This window comes from Artibeus jamaicensis, unplaced genomic scaffold, assembly GCF_021234435.1.
Source record: "Artibeus jamaicensis isolate MK-2021 breed Jamaican fruit bat unplaced genomic scaffold, CSHL_Jam_final contig_426, whole genome shotgun sequence".
Classification (NCBI taxonomy): Eukaryota; Metazoa; Chordata; class Mammalia; order Chiroptera; family Phyllostomidae; genus Artibeus; species Artibeus jamaicensis.
Window position 1 is genome coordinate 6094239 of NW_026521826.1, and position 26134 is coordinate 6120372.

At 41.5% G+C, this 26134-nt stretch overlaps 1 protein-coding gene and 1 pseudogene across 1 annotated transcript in view; one reads left to right on the forward strand and one right to left on the reverse strand.

The window, feature by feature from the left end:
• Positions 1-4784: 4784 nt before the first annotated feature.
• On the reverse strand, positions 4785-5846 carry LOC119052969 (interferon-inducible double-stranded RNA-dependent protein kinase activator A-like; annotated as a pseudogene).
• Positions 5847-8434: 2588 nt separating this feature from the next.
• ITIH2 (inter-alpha-trypsin inhibitor heavy chain 2) overlaps positions 8435-26134 on the forward strand; it is a 34489-nt gene continuing 16789 nt past the window's right edge. The window contains exons 1-11 of the mRNA XM_037150373.2: positions 8435-8654; positions 9928-10002; positions 11893-11925; positions 13296-13465; positions 16042-16146; positions 19395-19557; positions 21130-21237; positions 21958-22086; positions 23514-23630; positions 25185-25353; positions 25961-26086. Of these exons, the coding sequence (XP_037006268.2) occupies positions 8571-8654; positions 9928-10002; positions 11893-11925; positions 13296-13465; positions 16042-16146; positions 19395-19557; positions 21130-21237; positions 21958-22086; positions 23514-23630; positions 25185-25353; positions 25961-26086 (1279 nt within the window). The 5' untranslated portion in view covers positions 8435-8570. The remainder of the gene's footprint in view (positions 8655-9927; positions 10003-11892; positions 11926-13295; positions 13466-16041; positions 16147-19394; positions 19558-21129; positions 21238-21957; positions 22087-23513; positions 23631-25184; positions 25354-25960; positions 26087-26134) is intronic.

A 26134-nucleotide genomic window follows, 5' to 3' on the forward strand; every position in this document is an offset into this window, starting at 1 on the left:
TAAAGGGCCCACTCATGGACTTATTTGGACTTACTCCCTCTGAGCTCCGCAATGGGTCAGCAGCTTGAAAGGCAGCAGAAATAAACAGGAGGAGCTGAATTGCTTTGTATCAGGAAGAGGTCTCGAGGGGCAGTTTTCTCCCAGCTGGAAGTGCTGGCAGAGACTACTATTCCTTGGCTGAGTCCTCCCTGCACACAGTAGGCAGGCAGGAGCCCATCTGAGTCTCCATCAACCTGGCTCACATAGCTTGCCAACCTGGTAATTCCCCAAGGCCCTCCTCACCCAACTTTCAGACCTACTTAAGCTGTTTCCAGTGGCCTTTTCATATGAATGGCTCAAGCTTCAGATTTCCCTAAATTCTTTCAAAGAAGCAGCATCTGGCCTCAGCAAGCCCTGTATATTTCACTAAGTGGCCCCAGGACCGGCACTAGCAGCAGTCAACTTTGGTTCACAGCTTGGTCTCTCCTGGGCATCTCTGAGCCCAGCACAAGTAGCAGCCATCTGAAGTCTGCTTTGCAGCTTATGCTGGGTGATCCAGGACAGAACATAAGTGGTGTCTGACTTTGGCCTGCAGCTCCCAGGAGGACCCAGAGCCAGTGTACCCAGTAGACAGCTTCAGACCTCATGGGAGCATCACCACCCAACCATAAGCAACACTAAAAGAGTGGACTCAGCACTGAAGTGAAGTCCTGCTCTATGGGGTGGGCCCCTGCACAGCTGATCCTCCACAGTGGTTGGAGGTCAGTGGTCAGTGGTCACAGCTGGTAGTTAAAGCTGATTAGCTGATTGGCCTAGATGTATCACCTCCCCCCATTGAATTGCCAACAGCAATTAAGTTTCATGACATGAGGAAGGTGTATACAGCCCACACAGGGGAGCACACCTTGAGTACCCAGCTTGAGTGATAGGGGAGGCCATGCCACCAGATCGTGCAGGATACCTACCACATTAGGTCACTCTACCTAGCCTGGGAGATGAAGAAGCTCTGCTTAATACATAGAAGCAAGTATGGGGAAGCTGCCAAAATGAGAAGACAAAGAAACATGACTCAAATGAAAGAACAGAACAAAGCTCTGGAAAAAAAGAATTAAACAAAACGGACAAGCAATCTACTAAATGCAGAGTTCAAAACACTGGTTATAGGGGTGCTCAGTGAACTTAGTGAGAACCTCAGCAGCATAAAAAAGAACCAGTCAGAAATTAAGGATACACTAATTGAAATAAAGAATAATTTGCAAGGAATCAATAATAGAGTGGATGAAGCCAAGAATCAAATCAGTGATTTGGAATATAAGGAAGCAAAAAAAATACCCCATCAGAACAGTAAAAAGAAAAAAGAATTCTCAGGGCATATGCCTGGGTATAGACCAGCGAGAGAACATCAACTACGCATCAACTACACATTGATGTTTCTCTCCCTCTCTTTCTCCCTCCTTTCTGCTCTCTCTAAAAATAAATAAAATTTTTAAAAAGAAAAGAAACAGGAATCCAAAAAAATGAGGATAGTGTAGGGAGCCTCTGGGACAATTTCAAGCACGCCAACATTCACATCATGAGAGTGCCAGAGAAGAGAGAGAGAGAACAAGGAATTGTAAACCTACTTGAAAAAATAATGACAAGAAAGTTCCTTAATGGTGAAGGAAATAGACATACAAGTCCAGGAAGCACAGAGAGTCCCAGAAGCCTACACCAAGACACATCTTGTCAAAGGTCAAAGACAAAGAGAGAATCTTAAAAGCAGTAAGAGAAAAGCAGTCAGTTACCTGCAAGGGAGCTCCCTGAAAAATTAGCTGACAGTCTGATTTTTCAGATTGTCAGCTGATTTTTTAAAAGAAACTTTGTAGGCCAGAAGGGATTCAAACTGATGAAAAGCAAGGACTTACAACAGAGATTAGTGTATTCAACAAAGCTATCATTTAGACGTGAAGGACAGATAAAAAGCTTCCCAGACAAAAGAAATTTAAAGGAGTTCATTATCACCGAACCAGTATTATATGAAATGTTAAAGGATCTTCTTTAAGAAGATCAAAAATATGAACAATAAAATGGCAATAAATACATATCTATCAACAATTGAATCTAAAAAACAAAATACAAAATAAATGAACGAGCATAACAGAAACTGAATCATAGATACAGAGAATGTTTTGATGACTGCTAGATGGGAGGTGTGTTGGGGAGGTGCAAAAAAGGTGCAGGGATTAAGAAGTACACATTGAATTCAAGGAACAAGATGGAGAATATAGATGCAAGCTATGGGTCATAATCATTAAAAAACCATGTTGAGTTCCGGCCAAGATGAAGGCATAGGTGGAAATACTGTACCTCCTCACACAACCAAATTTAAGGACAACAAAGATTTAGAAACAAAAACACAACCAAAACAGACAGAAAATTGAATGGTATGGAAGTCTGACAACATCAACAAGGAACCATTCATCCAGACTGGTAAGAGGGGAGGAGTCAGCAGCTGGTGGAGAGGGGTTGAGGCAGGGGAAAGCGGTGGCTGCCAGACCAACCCAGGCACACAGGTGGTGGTTGGCAGATCCCAGGCGTGGGGTGGCAATAGGCAGACCCAGTGAGAGTGCAAGGTGGCTGGCTGACCGCAGTCACACATTTGCACACAGATAATCCAGGTGAAAAAATGGACAGTGAGACAGACTGTGCAACTCAGGGCCTAATTAGACATTAGGTTATTTAATGTCTAATCACTGGAGTGTACACCTGAAACTAATATAATAATGTATGTCAACTGTAATTGAAAATAAAAATTATTTTTAAAAAGAAAGTGAATATTCTTGCAGCATTTGTGGTAGTGATTTCCATCCTATAAACCAGGAGAGTCTAAATAACAGTGGATACTTTCAGTTCACCAGATTACAACCTCCCGGGCCTGAAGCTGGGTGGGAGAGCCCCAGGGTCAGCACCCAGTGACCTGAACACACAGTGGCCCTGATAGGGATCCATGGAGCTTCTGAACATCAAGAGATCAAACATGGTATTTTGTCCCAGACCTTGGAATTTGGAGATAGGCTATCAGCATGAAAAGAGAAGACTGACCCAGGCTGCCCTCAGTTTGGTTGTTCTGAGGTCATTCCAAATACCACATTACAATCAAGAGATAAAGGGGCCATAATGTTGGGAATCATAAATATTTTTTATTTGCCTCTGAGCAATTTTCTCAGCTGCATTATCTCAGCAAAGAGTGCAAAAATATGACAGGATTTTTCCATGAAGTTTGGGCAGAGCTAACTTCAGGGCTAGGAGCTCACCTAACCTGTTCTAGACAAGGGAAGGAAGGATTGGATTAAGGTTAGTTCCCTCATACCACTATCTAATTGTTTCACTACCATTGATTCAGGACTGAATTCTTTCCCCATTATTTTGTTGCCTTAGATTTATAATATATTCTATATGAAACATTTCTGAACTCACTATTTTATTGCATTGATTAGTGTCTATATTTAAGCCCCAAGCCATATTTTTAATCTGTGCTTTATAATATATTTTAGAATATAAAGAAAAGAATGAGGCATAATTCTTATTGTTTAAAACCCACTGCTTCTTGGCTTTTATTGTCTTTTCACTCTCTAGAGTTTTCAGGTTCTACAAACTCTTCTATGGAGACACTAACATCAATATTTTATAAAATGTATATATTAATTTAGTTAATGAATCACTTATTAGCTAACTCAGTTATTCGTATGAACTAGTAGTATTTCTAACAGTAGAATGCTCCATTTATTCATGTGTTCTTTTATTTTACCAGAGTTAAAGATATTTCTTCTTCTAAATCCTACCTTAATTCCCCATGTGCTTTTAATACAAGTGGTTAAAAAGGTACTTCTTTCATTCTATTTTCTGTGTAATCGCTAATTAAGAAAAATGTAACTGATTTTGCACCTTGTATCTTGCTGTTTAGCTAAATAAATGTACTACATCTAGTAATTTTTAATTAGTTTCTCTAGTAGTCTAATAAAAATCACATTCTCTACAAAACTAATTTTTAGGGTTCTCTTTTTAAGAAAAAAGTGACTTTTCCTAATAGTTCTCACATACGTACACATACATACGCCTCCTGTCATATTTTTAAAAATCCCCTCCTAAAACTACTATTTTTAATACTTTAATCTGAAACAATTTTGAAATTTATTAAATGGATTTTAAATATCTATTAAGATAGTAAAACAATTTTCAATATTTTTACTTAAGTTTTATTTTGATAAATTGTCCTGTGTAGTATGAGCCTCAATTTCTTAGGCTATTCCATTCTCAGTTGTAGTGAATTATTCTTCCATGGTATAAAAATGTTGTACAGGAGCATACTTATTATTTATTATTATTATTTTTTAATTTTCAAGCCAGGAACGCTGTAATAAAATGAGTAGAGCCCATTATAACAACAGCTCTTTATTACATGGATTCAGATGCACAGACCAATTGTGTTCCCTGACGTTTTACAACCACAGCCAATAAAAGCGTGTTAGTGCATTCCTCAACACTTTACTTCTAAGGGGCTTCCTCTTTTCAAAGCTTGCACAAAGAAGGCAGGCACAAGTAAGAAAGACTGTTAGCAGTTTTATTTCGCCATCTTCCTCGTCATCAATACACATTTTGTTTCTTCCTTGTATGTACATGACATGGACAAATAGGTGCTACACTCCGCCTATGGTACAAAGTTGGTAAATATGATACGCCAGTAACGAAGTTGAAGCCACTAAAAAGAGTTTAAGAACAACAAGGAGATCATTAAATCTATACTGTTGATGAAATCTATAAAAGATTTAAAAACAGCACACAAACTCAAAGGTTTTACTCGGGACGGGGTGAAAGAGGAAAGTTTTTTGTGTTGCTGAAGGGTTTTCTAAGTTGTTCCAAGTTTCCTTTCTATCCGCTCTTATCTTCAAATGCTGCAGGGCATTGCGGGCGGCACCACTGTGCGCACTGCCACAGGACGTCCCAGAGCCACCGCGGACCGCGATGGGGCGGCTGGACGGTTCGGCGAGACTCTGGTGCTGCCCGTCGGCACTCAGTTCTTCTACATCCAAATATGTTATATTAAAACCTTGTTACCTGGCGATCTCACTAAGCAGTGGGACGTAATCTGATCTGGAATACTGAGGCTTCTTTTCAGTTGGTTGATCTTTTCACCAGAATTCCTCAAGCACATCCTAAAGAACGTTCTACCACATTTGTTTAAAGAAATGGTTCTCTGGAGAAATATTACTGAATTTGGCGAGAAAATCCCCAGCAACATTTCTCTTGGCTTGTGTCCGGTTTTTATAAATGGATCTGGCCTGCAGATGTGGTTGTTTTTCTCTCCCACGCGCAGACCGACCCTCCGGGGAGAGAGTGCGTTGGGGACGTCGCCGGCCTGGCCGATTGCTGGCCCCTGTAATCGACCGACAGGATTCAGCTGGTTCTTTGGTTGCAGGGAAGGGTCAGACATCAAGGGGTCGCAACTGCAAAGCAAATACTTTCACTGGCTTTCAAAATGCTTATGACAGGCTCTGCAGCTCCGTGTTTCGCCAGCTTCTTCCTTCCCCTGCGCAGGCTATGTCACCAGTGGTTACTCACCCGCTGGAAGCGGGCGCGTGTATGTGCACATCGGACCTTTCACATTCATAAACGGGGGCGGTCTTGGTCTTCACGCCGCACGCGTCCGGGCGCTGCGCGAGGCCGCTCAGGGCGGTGGCGAGAAGGGAGGCTCGGCGGCGGCGGGAGGATCGACCTCCTCGCCCGCGATCCGCGGCCCCAGAGCCGCAGCCGCCGCAGCCCCGACTCTCCTCCTCCTTCTCTGCCCCCCATGTCCCCTGTTCCCCTTCTGCGTCCCTCTTGCCGTACATTTATTATGTTTAACAGATGTTTAACATTGGTCCTAAATGTTGTGTGTGTGTTGTACTTCTCAGATTTGGGGGGTAAGAACCATGCCTTCCACATTAAATTAGGAACCACATTATCACTTTATGTTGCAGAGATATTATATTTCCGATGAAGATAAAAAAACTGGACAGACTCAAGTCTTTTTAATGTAATTTTTATTTCTCTGTTTTTGGTCTGTTTACCTCTGTATTATGGGCCATTTAAAATACTTTACATTTCATATAAGACTTATTATGAATTCGACATATGGGTAAATATCTTTATTACTAATATCTACATTTATTATAGAAATATCTTTTCTTGGCCAGGTCACTCAGTTATTTGGAGCATCATCCCCTACACCAAAAGGTTGCAAGTTCGATTCCAGGTCAGGGCACATACCTAAGTTGCAGGTTAGATCCCCAGTAGGGATATGAACAGAAGGTAACAGATCGAAGCTTCTCTCTCACATCGATATTACTCTCTCTCACATTTCCTCTCTCTCTAAAATCAATAAACCTATAGTTGGATGAGGATTTTTAAAAAGTATATATTTTCATGTTAATCGTTATTTTTAATTTAGTATATTTAATTTATTATTCTGTTTCTATAGAATTGGACAAATCTATCACTTTCTTCTAATTTAAAATTGTATTTTATTTTCATCTCCTTTCCCCAAATAGTTGATTTCTAATCTTAGATTTATTGATCTCTTCTGACTTTTTTATTATTTGTTATGACATACATTTAACCTGACTCCATCTTTGTAATCCTTGTTTTTTGAGTATTTGAAGTATTATAAATAGAACAGATGTTAATGCAGTCTTGACTTTTATTCTGTTTTTGTTGCATGGAGACCAAGTGTAACTTTTAGAGACAAAATATGGTTGACCTTTTAAAAAAATTAGTAACCCTTTATAATCTTGCAGATAAATTTAATCAATTTTTACTTTATATTTTAAATGATCTTTGGCTTGAATATAATAAATAAAATCATAGTTTTTCAAATACCATCCTGCATATTTTAACACATAAGTTCTTCTTTTTTGGCATTGTTTCTTATATTCTCTTTTCATCTGGAATTGTTTTTGAAATGAACTTTAAACCATTTCCCTTCAAACCAAATCAGTAAGCTATCTCAGACAACCGACCTACTTATTTATCTAGGCTTCTCTGTAATCCTCCCAGTGACTCTCTGAGGAGCAAGGGAACCTGCTGAGTCTAGTCAGACAGAGATCCATCTGGTAGGAACAGCCCTTTCTCCTCATGTTTCAGAGACCATGGCCAACTTCCTCTTCCCATTTTGGGGCAAATCGCCATAGAGAGTAGAGGTTCCCAGCAGCAGGTCTGTGACTCGGTGCTAGAGCAGGGCAGGCAGACGTCTGTAATCACAGAGGCTCAAGAAAAGGGCTTGTTTCCATGGCTGGTTGGAACCCCGTCCCATACAATGAAAGGTTGTGGGTTCAATTCCGGTCAGAGCATATACCTAGGTTTCTGGTTCCATTCCTAGGTGGGGTGTGTTTGGAAGACGTCCAGTCGATGTTTCTCTCTCACATGTCTCTCTCTCTCTCTTTCTCAAAGCAATGAAAAAATGTGCTTAGGTAAGAATTATAAAAAGGAGGCTTGTCAAGTAGACTTCTCTTCTTGTCTAAGTTCACACCTGGGACAGTGGATCCCAGTGATGGATGGCAGGTTACCTCCCTTGGGCCTAGTCATGAAGCATAGACTTTGGGGTCAGGCTTGTCCCCACTTAGCAACTGTGAGATGTGAAATAAGTTATTTAATCTTATTGTCCTCAATTGTAAATGAGGATAAATACAGTTTACTCCTTGCATGGCTCTTTCATAGATTTAAAAAAATATTAAAGATTGTAAAAGTAAAAGTGCCTAGCACCAGGAAGGGCTCAATGAATCCTAGTTGGCATTATTATTACACCTAGACTCTGAGCGAGAAGGAATAATACACTCTGCTCCCAGGCTGGGCCTCCCCAGATTCTGGGACTGGGGAGAATCGATTTGCCCCTGACCTGAGCAAAGGCTGATCAGGGCAGCAGGAACACGCACTGTTCTCTTAACCACCATTTCATGAAGCATCCTCACTGAAGAGCGTGCCTGTGTACCCAGCACAGCTGCTGGCCCAGTTCTTCGCTTGTAATAGGTACTCAGTTACCAAAGAGAGGGAAAACACTGACAAGGAATGCTTTGCTCAGAAAAGCTTTCAGTTCCATCTCCCACTTTTGCTAAATTCCCCCTGTTTTCATGTAAATCAAAAGGTTTTGTTTCCAAAAACTTCACTTAGCCTTTTTTCTCTCTGACTCCCTTTCTCAGTAGAGGTCCTCTTTTGGTCCCTCAAAAAGTATGGCACTTATCTCCAGGTCTCTCTGATTTTAAGAAGAACAGAAATCGGCAAAGGAGGGGAAAAGGCAGGAGCAGAAGCAGCACGTCCATCCGACCCTGACTTGTCCTCACAGCCCAGGGACTGCCTCCGGCTTTGCTGTTTGAATAACCTCTGGGTGTCCGATCCACCCCCACAGCTCAAGTTTGACCTCCAGAACAAATATTTGTCCCACTTTTGAGCAAAGTTTGAGAGTGTTCTTCCTCATTTTTCTACTTTTCAAAAACTAACTGTACTCCTCTGTTGTTTCTTTGAACTTTGGTTCAGCAAGGAGTGGGATTCTCCCCAGCTCCTGCACTGGAGACCTTGGCAAAATGAAATGGCTCACCAGCTTTCTCATCTGGCTCTTTCTCTCTGAGGCGCAAAGCTTCGAAATCCCCACCAATGAGCTTCCAGAAGTAAGTACTTTCAGAAGCCTCCTTGCTGTTGGCCTATATATATGCTCAGGAGCTAACTTGTTGCTGTTGCTATTCAAGGACTGTGTTTTGGATGGGAAGGAAATTTATGATAAATTCATCTAAGTACAAGTGTTCACTGTTGTAATAACTGGACTGTGTATTTACCCTTTAAAGCATTAACGGTTTCGCACGAGATGAAGTCAAGGGCCATGTCCTGGCCCCATCATGTCGCAGTTCTAGAGTGCAGCTGCCTACTTCTTATCTAAAAAATGAGAATAATAAATGACCTAACTCAAAGGGTGTTTGAGAATTAAATGACATATGTACATTACCTACCCGGGAGAAACAGTAGGAAGCATGTAGTAATTATTGGCTATGAGGATGATGATGACGACATGTCATCACCACTGCTATACTAAAAGGGTAAGAAAAGTCACTATCAAAGCACTACCAGTTTTCATACCTAAGTGGACAATGATTTCTGTAATGAGGGTACATTAAATATTCCTGTTAAAGGGGAAGATGGGACATGGGCTGAGAGAGTGCGGGAATTATTCCAAGAGCTCAAGGTTTCCGCTTTGGTCCTCTGGCCATCGCCACATGAGGAAATTTTTGGACTGAGCCATTTTGAAAGTCATACATATAAGAGCTATTTTGATGCCAGAAAAGAAATGTGCATTATGGGAGTGTCCTAAGAGATGGAGCAGCTTGTAATACTTTCAGAGTGGATTAGCTACAAAAAATGCCAAAGAACAGAGTAGCATACAAGGGGGAAAAAATCATTCTGTCTGCTGAGAAACTCCATATTTTCCAACGCTTTAAAAACCACCAGAGTGTATTGGAAACTACCAGAATTAAAGCCAAGACATCTAAATTTATTTGTGCTTTTTTAGTCACTTCTTACTGGTATTCCTTTTATACAGACATTATTAATCCAATGAATAATGAATGATTCACATTATCCAGGCAGACACTTTTGATACTCCCAAGGTCTACCCAATACTTTCCCCAGGTATCCACCTGATCACTGGGTAATTTGTAGCCCTACCTTATGTCCCATCATCTTCTAGAAAACTCAGAAATTAATTCCTTCCACGTAATAACTAGCAAATAAACATATTAAAGAAATTGTTGTGTGAAAATGTGATATTGGTCAGGGTATAGGAAATAAGATAAAATAATATAATGAATAGCTTTATGCCTGTCGCTAGCAGCCTCTTTTCTTTTGATCTTTTTTATTGACAGAAATAAACATCCTAAATTCTTTTTTAAGTTTGCAGAATATGAAGATCTTGTGGAACTGGCCCCAGGCAAATTTCAATTTGTGCCCGAGAACCGGAGGCATCAGGTACAGTAGGACTTAAGTTAGCAAAGAAGAGCTCAATGGTTTACACCCAGGTGGAAGCATTGTCAAGGTTAACTCAAGTGAGGCCTCCACAGAGCTGTCCGTGAGCCCCCAAACAATAGTGGTCAACTTAGTCCCTTATAGGATATATGCTTACGTGTTTTCTTCAAAGTTGAGGATTATGGGATGATTTTACTGCCTGATGAAGAAGAACTTCCTCTTAGGAGGGTTTTTCCACTGCAGCTACACGATCTGTTTCTTCTGGTCACTTCTCTCTTGGGTGCTTAGAGAGCATGGGAGTGACTCAGAGAACTGGCCACACTGAGGGCTACCCCTGGAGCCTACCAGCAGCAGCAGAGACAAAATCCTCTCATTCATAGGGGTGAGTTCTCCAGGAAGCCAGGAAGGGTTTGGCTTCTCCAACCTGTATCCTGAGAAAAGAGGTATTTGTGGAAGTGACCCTAAGCTGACTGATGGCTTATTTTGTGTGGGCGTGAATTGTTTACTTTCTAGAAGTCCAGGTTTTTTTCAATTTATTTTTTGAGTTTTTTGTTTATTTATTTCTAGACAGAGGAAGAGAAGGCCAAAGAGAGGGAGAGAAACATCAATGTGTGGTTGCCTTTTGCATACCCACAACTGGGAGGACCTTAGAAGTCCAGGTTTTTGTAGACCAGTAATATTAAAATCCAATAGGCAAACCCTTATGTCAAGGTCTTCATCTACCCACTAGAAAGATAACTTAGCCATTGAGAATTGCACTCAAAACACCTAAAATTGGACAACTCTTGACCTCAGTATGTCACATAATACCCCTTAAAACCTCAGTTCAGTCCAAATCAGGAAAGCTAAGCCTACACTTGACTTATTATTTTAAAATCCATCAGACATTAAATGTTTATCTGTCACTCTAAAGCCATTCAGCTTTCCGTGCCTACAAGACAATCTTGCCTATGAATAATTCCCTGGCAGAGCTGTTAGATTATAGAATTTTCCACATGGCAGTTGCCATGCTTAGCTCCACCGAGGAGGAAACACATAAAGTTCCCTACTCTCATGCAGCTTAATCTAATGGAGAAGACAAACATGTATCCCAGCTGTCTTGCATTGCAGAAATGCTATGCTGCTATAAAATGCTTAGAAAAGGAAGCTTACCTAGCCTGGGAGTGACGGGTCAGAGAGAACTTCACAGAAAAGTCTGCCTGAGCTGAGATCGGAAGGATGGTTAGGAATTAGTGCTATCGAAGTAGGGGACAGAGGCGACCTGGAAAATGGAGTATTGCAGGCAGTTGAGATGGCGTGTCCAGAGCCCCATGGTAGAAAGGAGCACCCAAACAACCATCCAATGTAATAAAAAAATCAACCAGACAAATAGGATAAAGGTGATGTATGCTACTTGGCATGAGTTTGGTTGAATATTTTCATTTATTTTTTTAAGATTTCATTTTTTTAGAGAGAGGGGAAGGGAGGGAGAAAGAGAGGGAGAGAAAAATCAATGTGTGGTTGCCTCCTGCATGCCCCCCTACTGGGGACCTGGCCCACAATCCAGGCTTGTGCCCTGACTGGGAATTGAACCAGGGACCCTTTGGTTCCCAGGCCCATGCTCAATTCACTGAGCCACACCAGCCAGGGCTCGAATATTTTCATTAAAAAACATTCGTTTTAGCATTATATAAAAACTGATGTGCATGCAATGCAAAAGGGTCTGGGAGTTTTTTTTACAGAAACACATCAGTGGGAAATAGCATTTCAGAATGTTTGATATTTAAATCTGGGCTCCAGTGAATGAATTACAGTGCAGTATTAAAGAAACTTGTACTGAAAGAAAGCAGTTTTTACCCTCAAGGTAATCAGTAACACACTTTTAAAGAATGATTATCTAACTTCCTTTCACAGAGAAGTGTTTCTGGAGAATCTGGAGAAACCATGGTAAGTTTGCTTGGATTTTGTTAAAAATTGATGTCTGAATGATTTTTCTGTTACCTATTACCTAGAAACCAGTACTATTGCCTCCTTTGTCTCCATCACTGAGAGCATTTACCTGACTTTCGAAATACCCCCTTGCCCAATTCTGTTGGAAGTATATCTCAAACTCAGTGTGAAAGAGAACTGTGAGCATGCAGCCAGGAGAGATGGCACCAAGAGCTGAAAATTCCCTTTCTCTTTATTATCTCAAGTTCCACCAACATAGATTTCATCTAAGCATATATACTGATTCCAACTTAACAGTTTTGATTTAAAATATGACATCTCACAGCTATAGAGGAAAAAGAATTCTTAAACATGAAATGACCCAACTCCCTAAGATTTTAAAGCCATGCTTCTTATGGCAAGGAAATGTCAAAAGGAGGTGGTTTATGTTGCCTTCCTGCTCTGAACTGACAGAAATGGTAAGAGGCAAAGGTTTAAGGGGTAGGAAGGACAGATAACTTAGTCTGGGTTTTATCTTAGCTGGAGGTGAGATGTGTATTGCGTCAGAAGGTTTCATCAGAAATGAGAAATTTGGGGGGATGACACCTGGTATTGAAATAAGCAAGTCTTGTTAAAGAAAAGAAAGTAAAGTCTAATAGGGCTACCTAATTTCCACAGTCCCAAAGCAGCTTGCAGTTCTCGGGTAGCACCTCAAAGGTGTGTGTTTGTAATCTCTTGCCTCTGATCATACGCATAGATTTTTACATTGGGGCTGGCTTAAATGAGTGGAGAAAAACTAGCAAAGAAGATTCAGAATGCCAGACCAGTAATTGCATCAAAGTGATACTCTGTTGCTTACACCCATAAATGTTGTCACGTTTGTTTTAATGTGGGAAAGGATAAGAAGACTGGAGGAAGATTAAACTGCAATGGATAAAATCAAAAACAGTAGGTAGCGGTATGGGGACCACGTGTGCCTTCCACCTGGCTGCACTCCAATCTGGAGGTGCAGCCAAGGTCCCCTTCCAGCATTTCAATCCTGTATCCTTTTTCTCATATGACCCTGCATTTGAAGTTATTTCCTGGACTTTCTCAATCTAATCTTGCTTCCCACAACCATTTTATACTTGTGTTCTAACTTTAAAAATCATTTTTAATAGACTTAAAGAGCTGAAAGGCATCTCAGGATAGCTCAAAATAAAGGCAGACTTCTCCCTGGGAGATGTTTCAAGCTAGGATAATGCTGTATAATACCTGCGATATACTCATATGCTTTACAATGCCTTGGGCTTATTCACAATAAAATGTACTGCTCTTAACATCAGATATATAGTGAAGTTCTGTGTAATTTTTCTCTGAGTACAGTTACACTTTCTTGCCAATTACAGGAAGATGCTGATCAAATAACTCTTTGTAGCTACAAAGTCCAGTCCACTGTCACCTCCCGCACGGCCAACACCATGATCCAGACCAAAGTGGTGAACAACTCCCCACAGCCGCAGAACGTGGTGTTCGACGTGCAGATCCCCAAAGGGGCCTTCATCTCCAACTTCTCCATGTGAGTCCTTCTCCATAGCCAGGAACTGCTCTGCTCTCCTCAGAATCGTCCTGAAAACGGACCTCACTGGCCCATCGCTCCAGTGGTGCTCATTCTCAGGGCTTTGGGCCCCCGGGAGGTCAAGGGTCATTGTGAAGTGACCCTTGGGTCTCACTACTTTGTTTCTGTTCAAAATATCATAATTTGTGAAGGATTCGCTTTTCTTTTCTAACAAATTTAAAGTAAACGTAAGCTATCTCCATAGTAACAAGCTCCCACTTACTTGCACTTTAATATACTTTCTTGGGGGGAGAGAAATATGAGTTGCCCTGGCTTCCAGAAGACCATGTGTGAGTATGTGCAGAGCAGTTTAGTGTCACCTGTCATATGTTCCTCCATGTGAAAAAAAGGAACTACTGATTAAGTTCAGTTCTTGGTCCAGTGATCGACTTTTTCTATTATGCCACTGACAAGTGGGTTAACCAGGCTTGACTTGGTTACCTCCTTAATGATAAACTCACTATTTTCCATGGCAATCCACTAAATGTTGATAGGTCTGTTAGAAGTATTTCTTATTCTTAATTGAAGTCTGTTCCATTTTCCACTCAGTGAATATACAGTTATTTTGGTTTCCCTCAACACAGGGCTGAATGTATAAGACCAGTGAAGATAGCTGCTTATATAACCATAATTTAATAGGAGTTGTGCAGATCTCCATATCCAAAGTATTTCTTCTGCCTTTTTATCAAGCTTCCAAACCTTCTACCATTAGAAATGATTTCCTTTTGTCTTAAATACTTTTTGGCCTCAGAACTCTAGTATGATTTGATAGAAACAGTGCTAACCTGGCCACATGAGGTCCAGTTCTAACTCAGTCTCAGACTAGCTGTATGACCTTGAACAAGACACTTGTCTACTTAGCTCTGATTTCTCTCATCTAAAGAGGCAAACCTAGACGTGTGCCTCAACAAGCATGCTATTGGCATTTGGGAAGGGAAAATTTTTAGTAAAACTCTCCCTCCCATTGCAGAATTTCTGGCGTTCTTGGTGCCCTCCCATCATGCCAGTAGTACTTTGAGTCATCAGAACAACCAAAAACTTTGCCGCATAATTCGAAGTTCCTTTTTGGGGAAAGACACTGCCCATTTGAGTGCCATAAGCTTGCTTTCATTTCTAAAATTCTGTAATTCAACTGCTGTGATGAATCATTTCTCGGTATGGATTAGATAACAGCCAGCTAAAATTCAGATGAGTGGAGATGGAGATGTAAAGAGAGGACAGAGATCCCCAAGGGGGATGTTACTGGGGTAAACACAGACTTTACGAAGGGGTCATGCACCAACACCTTCCTCCAGCTTTCCTTACTTTCTGCTACCCTTGTAGAAGAGCAAAATGTCCCCAAGCTGTGGCAGATTCTCAACTCATAGAAGATTGATCTTATAAACCAAATGTAAGCCAGATAATATGACTTATCTCTTACCTCTCCTAAGCGCATTTGTGATTCAGAATGGGTACTTAAAGCAACCTAAGTACCCACCAATAGGTGAGTGGATTTAAAAAAAAGATGTGATATCATATATACAGGGGTCCAGCACAAATAATGCCCTTTTTGTTACAAAATCTGTTATTACAAAATCACAAGCATGTAATTCTGTAAGATAATAATACCACACTCAAGCACACCATATGACATTTTAGAATAAATGTTCAAATTAATGCTCTAAGTTATTACACCCATATTATTACCCTACCAACCACACTCAAGCAGGCCTTACTTCTGCCGGGCCCTATATAATGCACTATTACTCAGCTGTAAAAAAGAATGAAACCCTACCTTTTGTGACAACATGGATGGACCTAGAGAGTATTATGCTAAGTGAAATAAGTCAAACAGAGTAAGACAAATACCATATAATTTCACTTATATGTGGAATCTAAAGAACAAAATAAGTAAGCACACAAAATTGAACCAGGCTCATAGATGCAGAGAAAAACTGATGGTGCCAGAGTGAAGAGGGGTTGATGGACTGTTTGAAAAGGTGAAGGAATTAACGAGTACAAGTGGTCAGTTACAAAACAGCCACAAAGATGTAAAGTACAGCACAGGAAATATAGTCAGTGATATTGTAATATCAGTGTATGGGGCCAGGTGGGTACTAGACTTATAGGGAAATCACACTGTAAATTACATAAATGTTTAATCACTATACTGTACATCTGAAACTATTATAAAATAATATTGAATCTCAACCATAATTTAAAAAATAGAAGTTTTTTTAAACAGACACCCAAAGAAAACAATGCTTAATCTGAAGGGTAAAATTTGAAAACGAGGAAACTTTTTAAAAAACAGCAGTAGTGAGGGAAAGCCTTTAGGATGGGAGTCTGCACGTCCCCCTTAAATCACACTCAGATAAGGGGACTCCTGTGTATGAAATATGCAAATACCTTTCTTCTCTTTTCCTCCAGGTGCAAAAGGATCAGTAACCCCGTTCAGTAAATCCATCGGGCTGGCACATTTGCTTGGTTTTTGTTTATTTGCTATTTTTGTTTGCTTTACTATTCAGACCAACTGGTACCTTTCTGTCATTTTCTAGGAGCGTCGATGGCACCACATTCACTAGTTCCATTAAGGAGAAAAGTGTGGCCCGGGCGCTATACTCACAGGCGAGAGCAAAAGGCAAAAGTGCTGGATTGGTGAGGTAAGGGCTGGACAGCAGGCTGGGGCCCTCCCAACTGCTGTCCCCACGCCCCCTTCCTCAAGAGCACAACAGCCCCGGAGAGGCACACAGCCTTGTGGTCAGGTGGTTGAGTTGGGTGGTCTAGTTGCTATTCCCTAAGACTTCTCTGCAGCAACTGAGCTTCCTTATGTAGCTTGTGGTTCTGTAGTTAATGTTGATTTGCTAAAGTCAACCACAGAAATATTGGTGATCTGGTGACAATGCTCAGCACAGAGAGCTGACCTGATCGATGCAGTTTGGACTGTGCGGGTCCCCTTATGTGTGGATTTTTTTCAATAGATACAGCTGGCCCTTCACATCCCCAGATTCAACCACCCTCTGGTGAAAACAGTATTTTTGCATTTCCAACCGCAGATCCTTCATCCAAGATCACAAATACTGTATTTCTTGCATAGTTGGTTGAATCCGCAGATGCGAAACTGGCAGAGTAGGAATAGGGGACTGTAGAGGCAGAAGTTCCACGGGAATTTCTGCTGCACAGGTGCCTGCGTTGTTTGAGGGTCAGCTGTACACCGAAAGAAAGATTTGGAATTTGTTTTAATGATTTATTCTGCCTTGTTTTTATCAGGTAAGCCCTTCTCAGTATCAGCTACTTAGCTTAGGTTATGTTTATTTTATTCTCCTTCTACTCTTTAAAAAATTTTTTTTAAAGATTTTATTTATTTATCTTTAGAGGAGAAGGGAAGGAGAGAGGGAGAGAAATATCAATGTATGGTTGCCTCTCGTGCATTCCCTGCTGGGAACTGGCCTGCAACCCAGGCATGTGCCCTGACTGGGAATCAAACGGCAATCGATCGTGTGGTTTGCAGGCCCGCACTCAATCCACTGGGTTACAGCAGCCAGGGCTTTAAAAAATTTTTTTTATTTTAATTGTTGTTCAAGTACACTTTTCTGTCTTTTACTCCCATCCCAGCCCACCCACCCAGCTCTCCCCACCTCCCTCCCACTTCCACCCCCACTAGTTTTTGTCCATGTGTCTTTTATACTTGTTCCTGTAGACCCTTCCCCCTTTCCCCTGAAATTCCCCTGAAATTCCCTCCATACACTGTCAGCCTGTTCTCTGTCTCAGTGTCTTTGGTTACGTTTAGGACACTGGCAATGCCCAACCATCTGAAAGCCTCTTGGGAGCAAGAAACTTCAAAGAAATTTTCAACCAATCACTTCTCACACTGCGTGTGTCCTGCCATCCTTTGTTTCTTTATCTCCTCTTCCTCTTCTACACCCCCCAATTTACTTTTACTTGAAATTCTCTTCATTTCACCCATGCCTTCATTCATTCAATGAAAATTCATTGAGCTCTGTACCCGGCTGACAGCAACCCCGAAGCAAACACTGGCAGCTGGGGAAAGAGACAGCCAGAGAATCTGTAATATAGAGGTGGCTAGAATATATATACATGGTAATATATATAATTATGTATTATTATATACAGTATATGAGGGGGACCTCTAAAACTCAGAATTTATTTATAAAAGATTGTGCATTTATACTTAAATGTGTAAACTTCAGTCACCTTCAAAGTACTCTCCATTTAATGCAGTACAGCTGTCAAGATATTTTTTCCACTGCTCAAAATAGTTTTTGAACTTGTCAATTTTGATGCCTTTTAGTCCTTCTGCTGTTTTTTGTTTCAACTTTTCCACATCAGCGGAATGTTTCCCTTGGAGGACTTTTTTCATCAGGAAACAAACAAACAAACAAACAAACAGAAATTGCTTGGGGTAAGATCCAGCGAATAGAAAGGGTGGGGCATGGGGGTCATGCCATTTTTGGTCAAAAATTGCTGAACACTCATGCAGTGTGGACAGGTGTGCTGATAAATCGCTCATCATGAAATGGGCAAACACACTGAAAGAGTCTTTTAAAAAAAGTTTGCTGAAGCCAAACACAGCCTCTCACAACAACTTCTGCTTGTACACTGATACAGATGGGCTCCTAGAACACTCACCCTGAAGCAGAAGCCTGTCCTACAAGGCCCCCCTCCAGAAGATAATTCTAGTTTTGGGGGTTCCCCCTCATATAATGCAGTGGGTACTAATGTAGGGAGTGTACAAAACCCTATGAGAGTTCAAGTGTACAATCTGTCTGGGAGTCCAGAAGAGTCATCACAGAGGACCTGATGTTTAACTGAGCACAAATAGATTGTGAAAATGTATCCGTATGGAGGGAGGAGAGAAAAAGTTCCAAGCAGAGGGAACAAACACCTCCAATATTGATCCAGGTTAATAGGTTTTTATCTTTAGGGTATCATATTGCCATCTTTACCCACCCTTCTGATCACCCATCAGTTATGTATTCCTTCTACAAATATGTGTTAGTAACAGAAGCTCTTCTAGGTACTGCAGATCCAACAGAGACCACAGAGCTCACATTCTAGTCCCCCTACGCCCCCTCCGTGAAAAGACCACTCATCGCCACTGCACTTCTAAGGCATGCACCATCCTTGCTTGTCTTTTTCCTCAGGGACCTGATATCCCAGGGCAACTTCCCTGCAGTACTTGCCCAATGCCCAATGGGCTCATTATCACAATCTCACTCTGCTTATTTAGTCATTTAATTTTTAAAAATATTCATTCTGTATTCCAATGCTCAAATCACGCTCATTTGATGATTTCTCTTTAAAACTATAAACATTTCAAGATCAGTGATGGTATTAAACTTAATATATACATGACTAAATAAGGCCTTATCCTGGAAATACATATTCAATTTGATGAAATAATAGATGTCTTCTCTTTAGAGACTTTCAGAAGCATAAAGAGCTCCTCAACTGAGTGTACAGTGCAGCAGAGGAAATGTGCGCTGCCTGCAGAGTTATCTAAACTTTGGTAGGAGTCTCAGCGCTACAGTTGAGTAGCTGTGTGGTCTTGAGCAGGATAAATGAGGGTACTGACACCCGTCTTGCTGAGCCACTTTGCAAGCTATGATGACAAATGTCAAGTTTCTGGCACATAATAGGAATCAATAATTGGTAGCATTTGCAAAAGTCCTTCAAATCTACAAGAGGTTCCAGAAGAAAAAAGATCAGGCAGGAGAAGAGACTAAAAGATTAGTGAAATTAAGTTTATATGGAGGTTTTTGGTGCTCATTGTCATGCACAATTGGGCAGGTGTGATTGCTCAAAAAGGCCTTGCTGCCCTCTGCCTAGATTCTGGGTCTTACGCTTGGTTGTGCATGTGATAACTTCCACTGGGCGCTCACATCTTTAGGAGCAATGTTCTTGATATGGAGAACTTCAGAACTGAAGTGAACGTCCGCCCTGGAGCAAAGGTGCAGTTTGAACTTCATTACCAGGAAGTGAAGTGGAGGAAGCTGGGGTCCTATGAACACAGGATTCATCTGCAGCCAGGACGTCTGGCCAAACACTTGGAGGTGAGCATGCATTTTCAGGGTGCGCAGTGACACTCCTCTTATGGTTCTGTTGTTCACCACTCTTTGTGGTGTTGGGTGCCACTCAACTCTGCGGGACAGGTGTAATGCAAAGGTTATAGGTTTGCAGTCCACCGGACCACTCCCTTACTGATTTCAATGCCAGCTCAGCTTCCTATTAGCTATGCCAGTTTCCTAGCACTGCTGTAACAAATGACCACGAACTGGGGGCTTTAAACAACAGAAATTTATGTTCTCACAGTTCAGGAGAAGTCTGAAATAATCAAGCTGATGGTAGGGCTACCCTCCTAGAGGCTCCAGGGGAAAGTCTATGCTGTGCTTCTCCTGGTGTCTGGCAGCTTCTGGCATCACTTGACATTTAGCCTCATGGCCACATTCACCCTGTTGTCTGCCTCAGTGGTCACCCCACCTCCTCTGGGTGTCCCAAATCCCCTTCCACCCTTTCTCTTATAAAAACAGTTGTCATTGGATTTAGGACCCAGTGGATAGTACAGGACAAGCTCATCTCAAGATTATTAATATACCTGTGAAGACGTTTTTCCAAATGAGGTAACATTCACAGGTTCCAGGGACTTCTTGCAGATAGTTCTTTTGGGGGACTGTCATTCAATCCACTACACCAGCCTTCTGACACAGCACAGGTTACCCTGAGTGTCCATGTTTTCACATGTAAAGAAGGCATTATCACATGTTTTGTCATCGGCTAAAACACAGTGTGAGTACAGCAATGTCAGCTGAAAAGCTGGAGCTGACTGAAGCGCATGAAAGTCAAGATGCCGTGAATGAAGCATTAAGAGCTCGGGCCCTGGGTTTGCAGCACAGCTCGTCCACTTACTAGCTGGTCCCTTTGAATCTTTGTTTTCTCACTTGTCAAATGAAAAATAAAAAATAAGAACAATAATACATAATAATATTGGTGAGCGTTAGATGAGTTTAATATGTAAATTGCTCAGCATAGCACTTAAATTATACATAGAGAAATGGCAGCTAGGACTGACTATGCTTTTGCCAAGGATCACCAAGAGGGATTCCCTCCTATTAGCTCTGTTCCAAACAAGAGGACAAAAAATAAATGAACAAATAAATAAACAAAATGACAGAAAAAAATAATAAAAAGGCCCAAAACGTGGGGAAAATAGTCTTTTATTGGCAGATTTACAAAGTAAATGCAGAATCATTTAACAGTGGCTTCCTCCTCTTTTTTTTCTTTGTGCTAACAACATGAATGCTCTTAAATGGAATGAAATGGGATGGAATGGAATAGAATAGAATAGAATAGAATAGAATAGAATAGAATAGAATAATCCTAGAGAAATGAAGCAATAGAAGGTGATTACTGAATTGCCCAAAGGATCTTCAGCCTCCATGGTGAAATGCATCACATCCCATGGAATTTAAAGAACTTTGCAGAAGTGATCATGGAACCAGGCTGGGTCACCTTTGAGAAAACTTAAGAAAGAGTAAACCAGCAGAGGGCTTAGCAATTGTACTTCTTGCACAAAAAGACTTGAAAGATATTTTGATGCCTTGAGTAATTTTCTTTGTCATCTCCAGGTGGATGTGTGGATTATTGAACCCCAGGGATTGAAATTTCTTCATGTTCCAGACACATCTGATGGCCATTTCGATGGTGTTCCAGTAATATCTAAAGGACGCCAGAAGGTAGGCACATCACTGCGTGTTGCAGAGAGTCTAAGTGACCTCCAGACATGGGTTCTGCTCTCCTCCTGTTTCCTGGGGAATAGAAAAGTGGTCACATGCTGAGCCGAGGGAACTATATGAAGGAGCAGTGATCCCTGAGCCAAGTCTAGGGTCTTCCACAGGATATACAAAGCAAAACTCCCAATTGTGTCATTGCATTTTGACCAGTGACTGTCCCTTTTGGAGCTTCATTTCTCCCAAGCCATCTGCTGGACCAGTAAATAAAAGATAGCTTTCACATAACTTATGGTGGATTTACATTAATCAAAATAAGAGATATTCAGCTTGATTCTTTCTGCCTTAATGCCAATAATAACCAACTCTGGAGGAGTCAAACTCCTCCAACTCTGGAGAAGTCATTATTCCTCCAATAATAACCTTTCAAAACTAGAGCTGCTAGCCATTTCTTCCATGGGGGAATAAAAGAATTCTCTGAATCTCTTCAGAAAGGCCTGAAACCTGGCCAAAAGCCCCATAGTCTGCCAAATACTCCCCTCATATACCTTGGCACTGTCCCTTCCATTAGTATCTACACCAGTGATGCTTCCTGGGTGCAGAATGGCCATTGGGCCATTGGGCCATACCTCTTTTCCTGCGGACATGAGCAGGTGCAACTGTCAACCCTTCATCTGCAGAGGAAAGGGGACAGGGACTGGTCTCTGACAACTCTGTTCTTTCCAGGCCCATGTGTCCTTCAAGCCCACGGTAGCACAACAAAGAAAATGCTCCAACTGCTCCGAGACTGCAGTGGACAGAGAGCTGGTGGTACTGTATGATGTGAACAGAGAGGAGAGCGCCGGGAAGCTCGAGGTGGGTGAAAACAGGCTCTAGGATGGCCACCTCACTGAGGCCAAAGAAGTACCTCTTGTGGAACAAACTCTCTGGCCTCTGGGTAGTTATCAGCTGCCAAGGCAAGTGTCAAGGCTGCAAAGAAGGGACTGAAATTATATTTCCATATTGCTAAACATATCTTTCACATTAAGAAAACTGAATAAAGGGTCATTGGGTCTCATGTCCTTGTCCTAGAAAGGTGATTCTAGGCCTTACATGAAGAATAAAAGAAAATAACAAAATGGGAATTTTGCATAACTTTCCAAGGCCCTTTGCAACTAGACTATCAAAGAAAGTGGTCTTGGGGCTAGAAGGAAGGCACAACCAATGCCTAGAGAAAGATCACGGTCAGGGGTGAATTCCAGGATCAATGTTCATTTTGAGATTTCCTGGAAAGTGTCCTTTCCCTTTTGCCACATCTTAAGTGTGTGTTTGTATTTCTCTTGTGCTAAAATACAGCCCTTAGAGGGTGCCCAGAAGCCTGTGCCTCTCTCCAGAAACAGGAAGATAGGAAGTACCCACAGCTATATACCCTACACGGGAACCCTATAACATGTTTGTAGAAGCAGCCAGAGAGCAGTAGAATGAGAATGAGGGGAGCCAATCATTACAGCCTACAGCAGGCGACAAAGAGGATGGCCAAGCATCCAGCTGGAATGGCCTCTCTTTCACCTTAAGAACAATCTGAGTTCTCTGGAGTGCCCATAAAGGTCTTTTATGATCTGCCCTGTTGACTTTCCACCCTGATTCCCTGGATGCTTGAATTCTGTGGCCCCATTGTACTGAGAAACTTACAGAGCCCCAGGCCTGCCTTATTCACTTGCAGCATCACAGCACTGTCTGAAACTGTCCGCCCTAACTCTACCCATGCCCAACCTGGCCCAGACCCGTGCTGGCAGGCTAACTCCAAACTCATACTCAAGTCCAGTGTAGACGCCATTTCCTTGGGAAAGACTCCTCTTTCTGAATTGGATGCTACTCCACTGGGTGTTCTTGGAGCCTTTATATTACTGATAGTACCACTTAACACTCTGAGCTATAAACTGCCTCTTTACCTGTCTGGATCCTCCACTGGCCCACGAGTTCAGGAGGACAGGGGCTCTGCCTGGTTCACCACTGGCTAGCAGTATCCCTGAAGTAGAGGCTGTCAGTGAAAACTGGGAGGAGTGGAGGACAGTGGCGAGGACAAGAGAGAAGTGAAACACCCTGGGGAGGGCCGGGACCTTCACAGGAAAGGAAGAAGGGCAAGATTAATGGATGCCAAGCTGCCACCTCTGTTCTTCTTTATGACTGCCACACCTCCTCTCACCGTGACTCACCTCTCCTCCGTGAGTCCCCAGACCCCCATTTTCCCGCATTCCGAACATGGGTAATGGTTTGGTCCACAAATATGTTCTGTTTTTTAGGTATTTAATGGATACTTTGTCCACTTTTTTGCTCCTGAAAACATGGACCCAATTCCCAAAAACATCCTCTTCGTCATTGATGTCAGTGGCTCAATGTGGGGAGTAAAAATGAAACAAGTAAGTACGCCTTGTTGTCATGGTATGTGGGACTCCCTGCCTTCTTTGATCCCCTCCCAACAGAGTGACCATTCTAAGCACCGTACCCCCAGAGCTTGCCTTAGACAACTCAGGCTGCTGTGACTAAGTGTCACAGACTGGATGTTTTATAAGCAACAGAAATTTAACTCAAAATTCACCTTTGTAAAAAATTTTATCTCAGTGTAAACTCTTCTTATCCTGATCATGCTTCTGCTTAATAGTATTTTGCTTTTTTTCTGCATAATGTTTTACCTTAATATCTTGCCATTTTTCACAAATAACTTTGAAAGCATATAAGCATATCTCTCCTAATTATACTGCAATTCTTTGAGGGAGGCCACTGTGTCTCATGTCTTCTTGTGTGGAGCTCAGTATAGGCTTATTTAGCATTAAGTTATTATAGATGCCATTCTAAAGGACAAACAAGAACATTTCTTACTTTATTCATCAATCCATTCATCTAAATATGAACAACCTACTGCCTATTTATTTTTCATTCACTCATTCATTATTCAACAACCATTTCTGACCATCCAAGTGTTCACTACTCTTCAAACATCCCCAAAAGGGGAACTACATGGCCCCTGCCCACTGTGCTCATACTCTGACACTAGGTTTCTCAGCAATGGCATTATTGGCACTTTGGATGTGATAATCCTTTGTTGGTGGGACCACTCTGTACAATGCCGGATATTTAGCAGCACACAGGGCCTCTCTACCCAATAATTGCCACCCCCTCAGTTATGACAGTTAAATATGTCTTCAGACATTGCCAAATGCCCCCAGTGTGCATATTACCCTCAGCTGAGAACCACTGCCTAGTACAACAGTTTATTGATTGCTTCCTTGTTTTATCCATTCATTTAACAAACATTTATTAAGCACCCACTATGTGTCAGGCACTTAATTCATCAATAACAGAATCAACCAAAACCTTTATTTTTAAATCATCCCTGCCCTGATGGAGCTTACAGAGCTTACATTTGGAGGGAGGGGGAGAGAGAATAAAGAATAAACATAATAAGTAAAGTTAAAAGTATCTTCAATAGTGGAGAAGTTTTTAAAAAAGGAAAGAAAAAGATGAGTGTATTAGGAATCAGAAGTCCCATCTGCAGGGAGGTATTGGTGGTGATGAGCAGAAGTAGTTTAAGAGAGTAGGTAAGAAGACAGACTTGGGAGATACATTTGATTTGCAGGCACCTCTAAGGGGGCACCTCTGAGGGATCACGAACTGCAGGCTCCCAGTTAGAGGTGCAGTTTGTGATCCTTAACTTAAAGTAAGACTAGTCAAAGTGGTTGTGCACAAACAATAAGTCAGTAAAAGTTTTAAGTCTCAAAATGCAGACAATCCATGTTCAGAATAAGTGGGAAGTAGGTCTGTGTTGATGGAGGCGGATTTAAGAGGTTTTCTGTAAGAATTATAGCTTGAGTCAGTACTTGAGGGATTACTAGGGTGAATTCTTCATCTTCCTCCTTTCTTCTCAGGCTCAGACCTTATTTAATGAGACCCTTCTCCTTTGTCTTTTGAAATAGACAGTGGAAGCAATGAAAACCATACTGGATGACCTGAGAACTGATGATCAGTTCTCTGTGGTTGATTTCAACCACAACGTGCGAACCTGGAGAAACGATTTAGTCCCAGCTACTAAAACACAGATTGAAGATGCCAAGAGGTATATTGAGAAAATCCAGCCCAATGGAGGTGAGTAGGTTTTGCCTAAAGCCTAATGAGAAATTTCCATAGGGTTTGAATCCTGATTCACTGAAGAAATATTATTTCCGACCACAGTGCTCTTTGTCCCATTTGCAATGGTCCATCTTAAATAATATTTATTATTAAATGATGAATACTAAGTTCATTGCATAGGTACAATACACAACCCATCCCATACAAGTTTTTAATTATTTCTACCTTCCTCAGAAAAGAGTGTCAGTAAAATAACACTCACGTTCTCACTACTTGCATAGCATACAATGTAACCGTCTACAGAGCAGTGTCCCAGTCTGTCAGCAAGGCTGGTCTAGGCACCTTCAACCTGATGTTTAACCAAGTGACAGACTGTGCTTTGAAAGGGCTAACTCATCCCTAAGGCAGTAGTTTACTACAAAGAAAATATTTTAGTCTGCTGGAGATCTTGACCAGCCAGGCAAAATTGATGTCACTTAGAAAGCCATAAAATGATTTGGGTATCCAATGAATTATTCTTGAGTAATCACCAGATTGATGAACCTGAACCTAAGATGTGATTGTTTCTGTGCAAAGAAAGAGCATATAACAGAATGAGCACGTTTTATTGTTACTTTATCAGGCACAAATATCAACGAGGCACTCCTGCGGGCCATCTTTATTTTGAATGAAGCCAATAACTTGGGAATGTTGGACCCCAACTCAGTCTCTCTGATCATTTTGGTTTCTGATGGTGACCCAACAGTAGGTAAGTAGCACTTCAATTTTCTACTACAGATATTTTTACTATTATTTC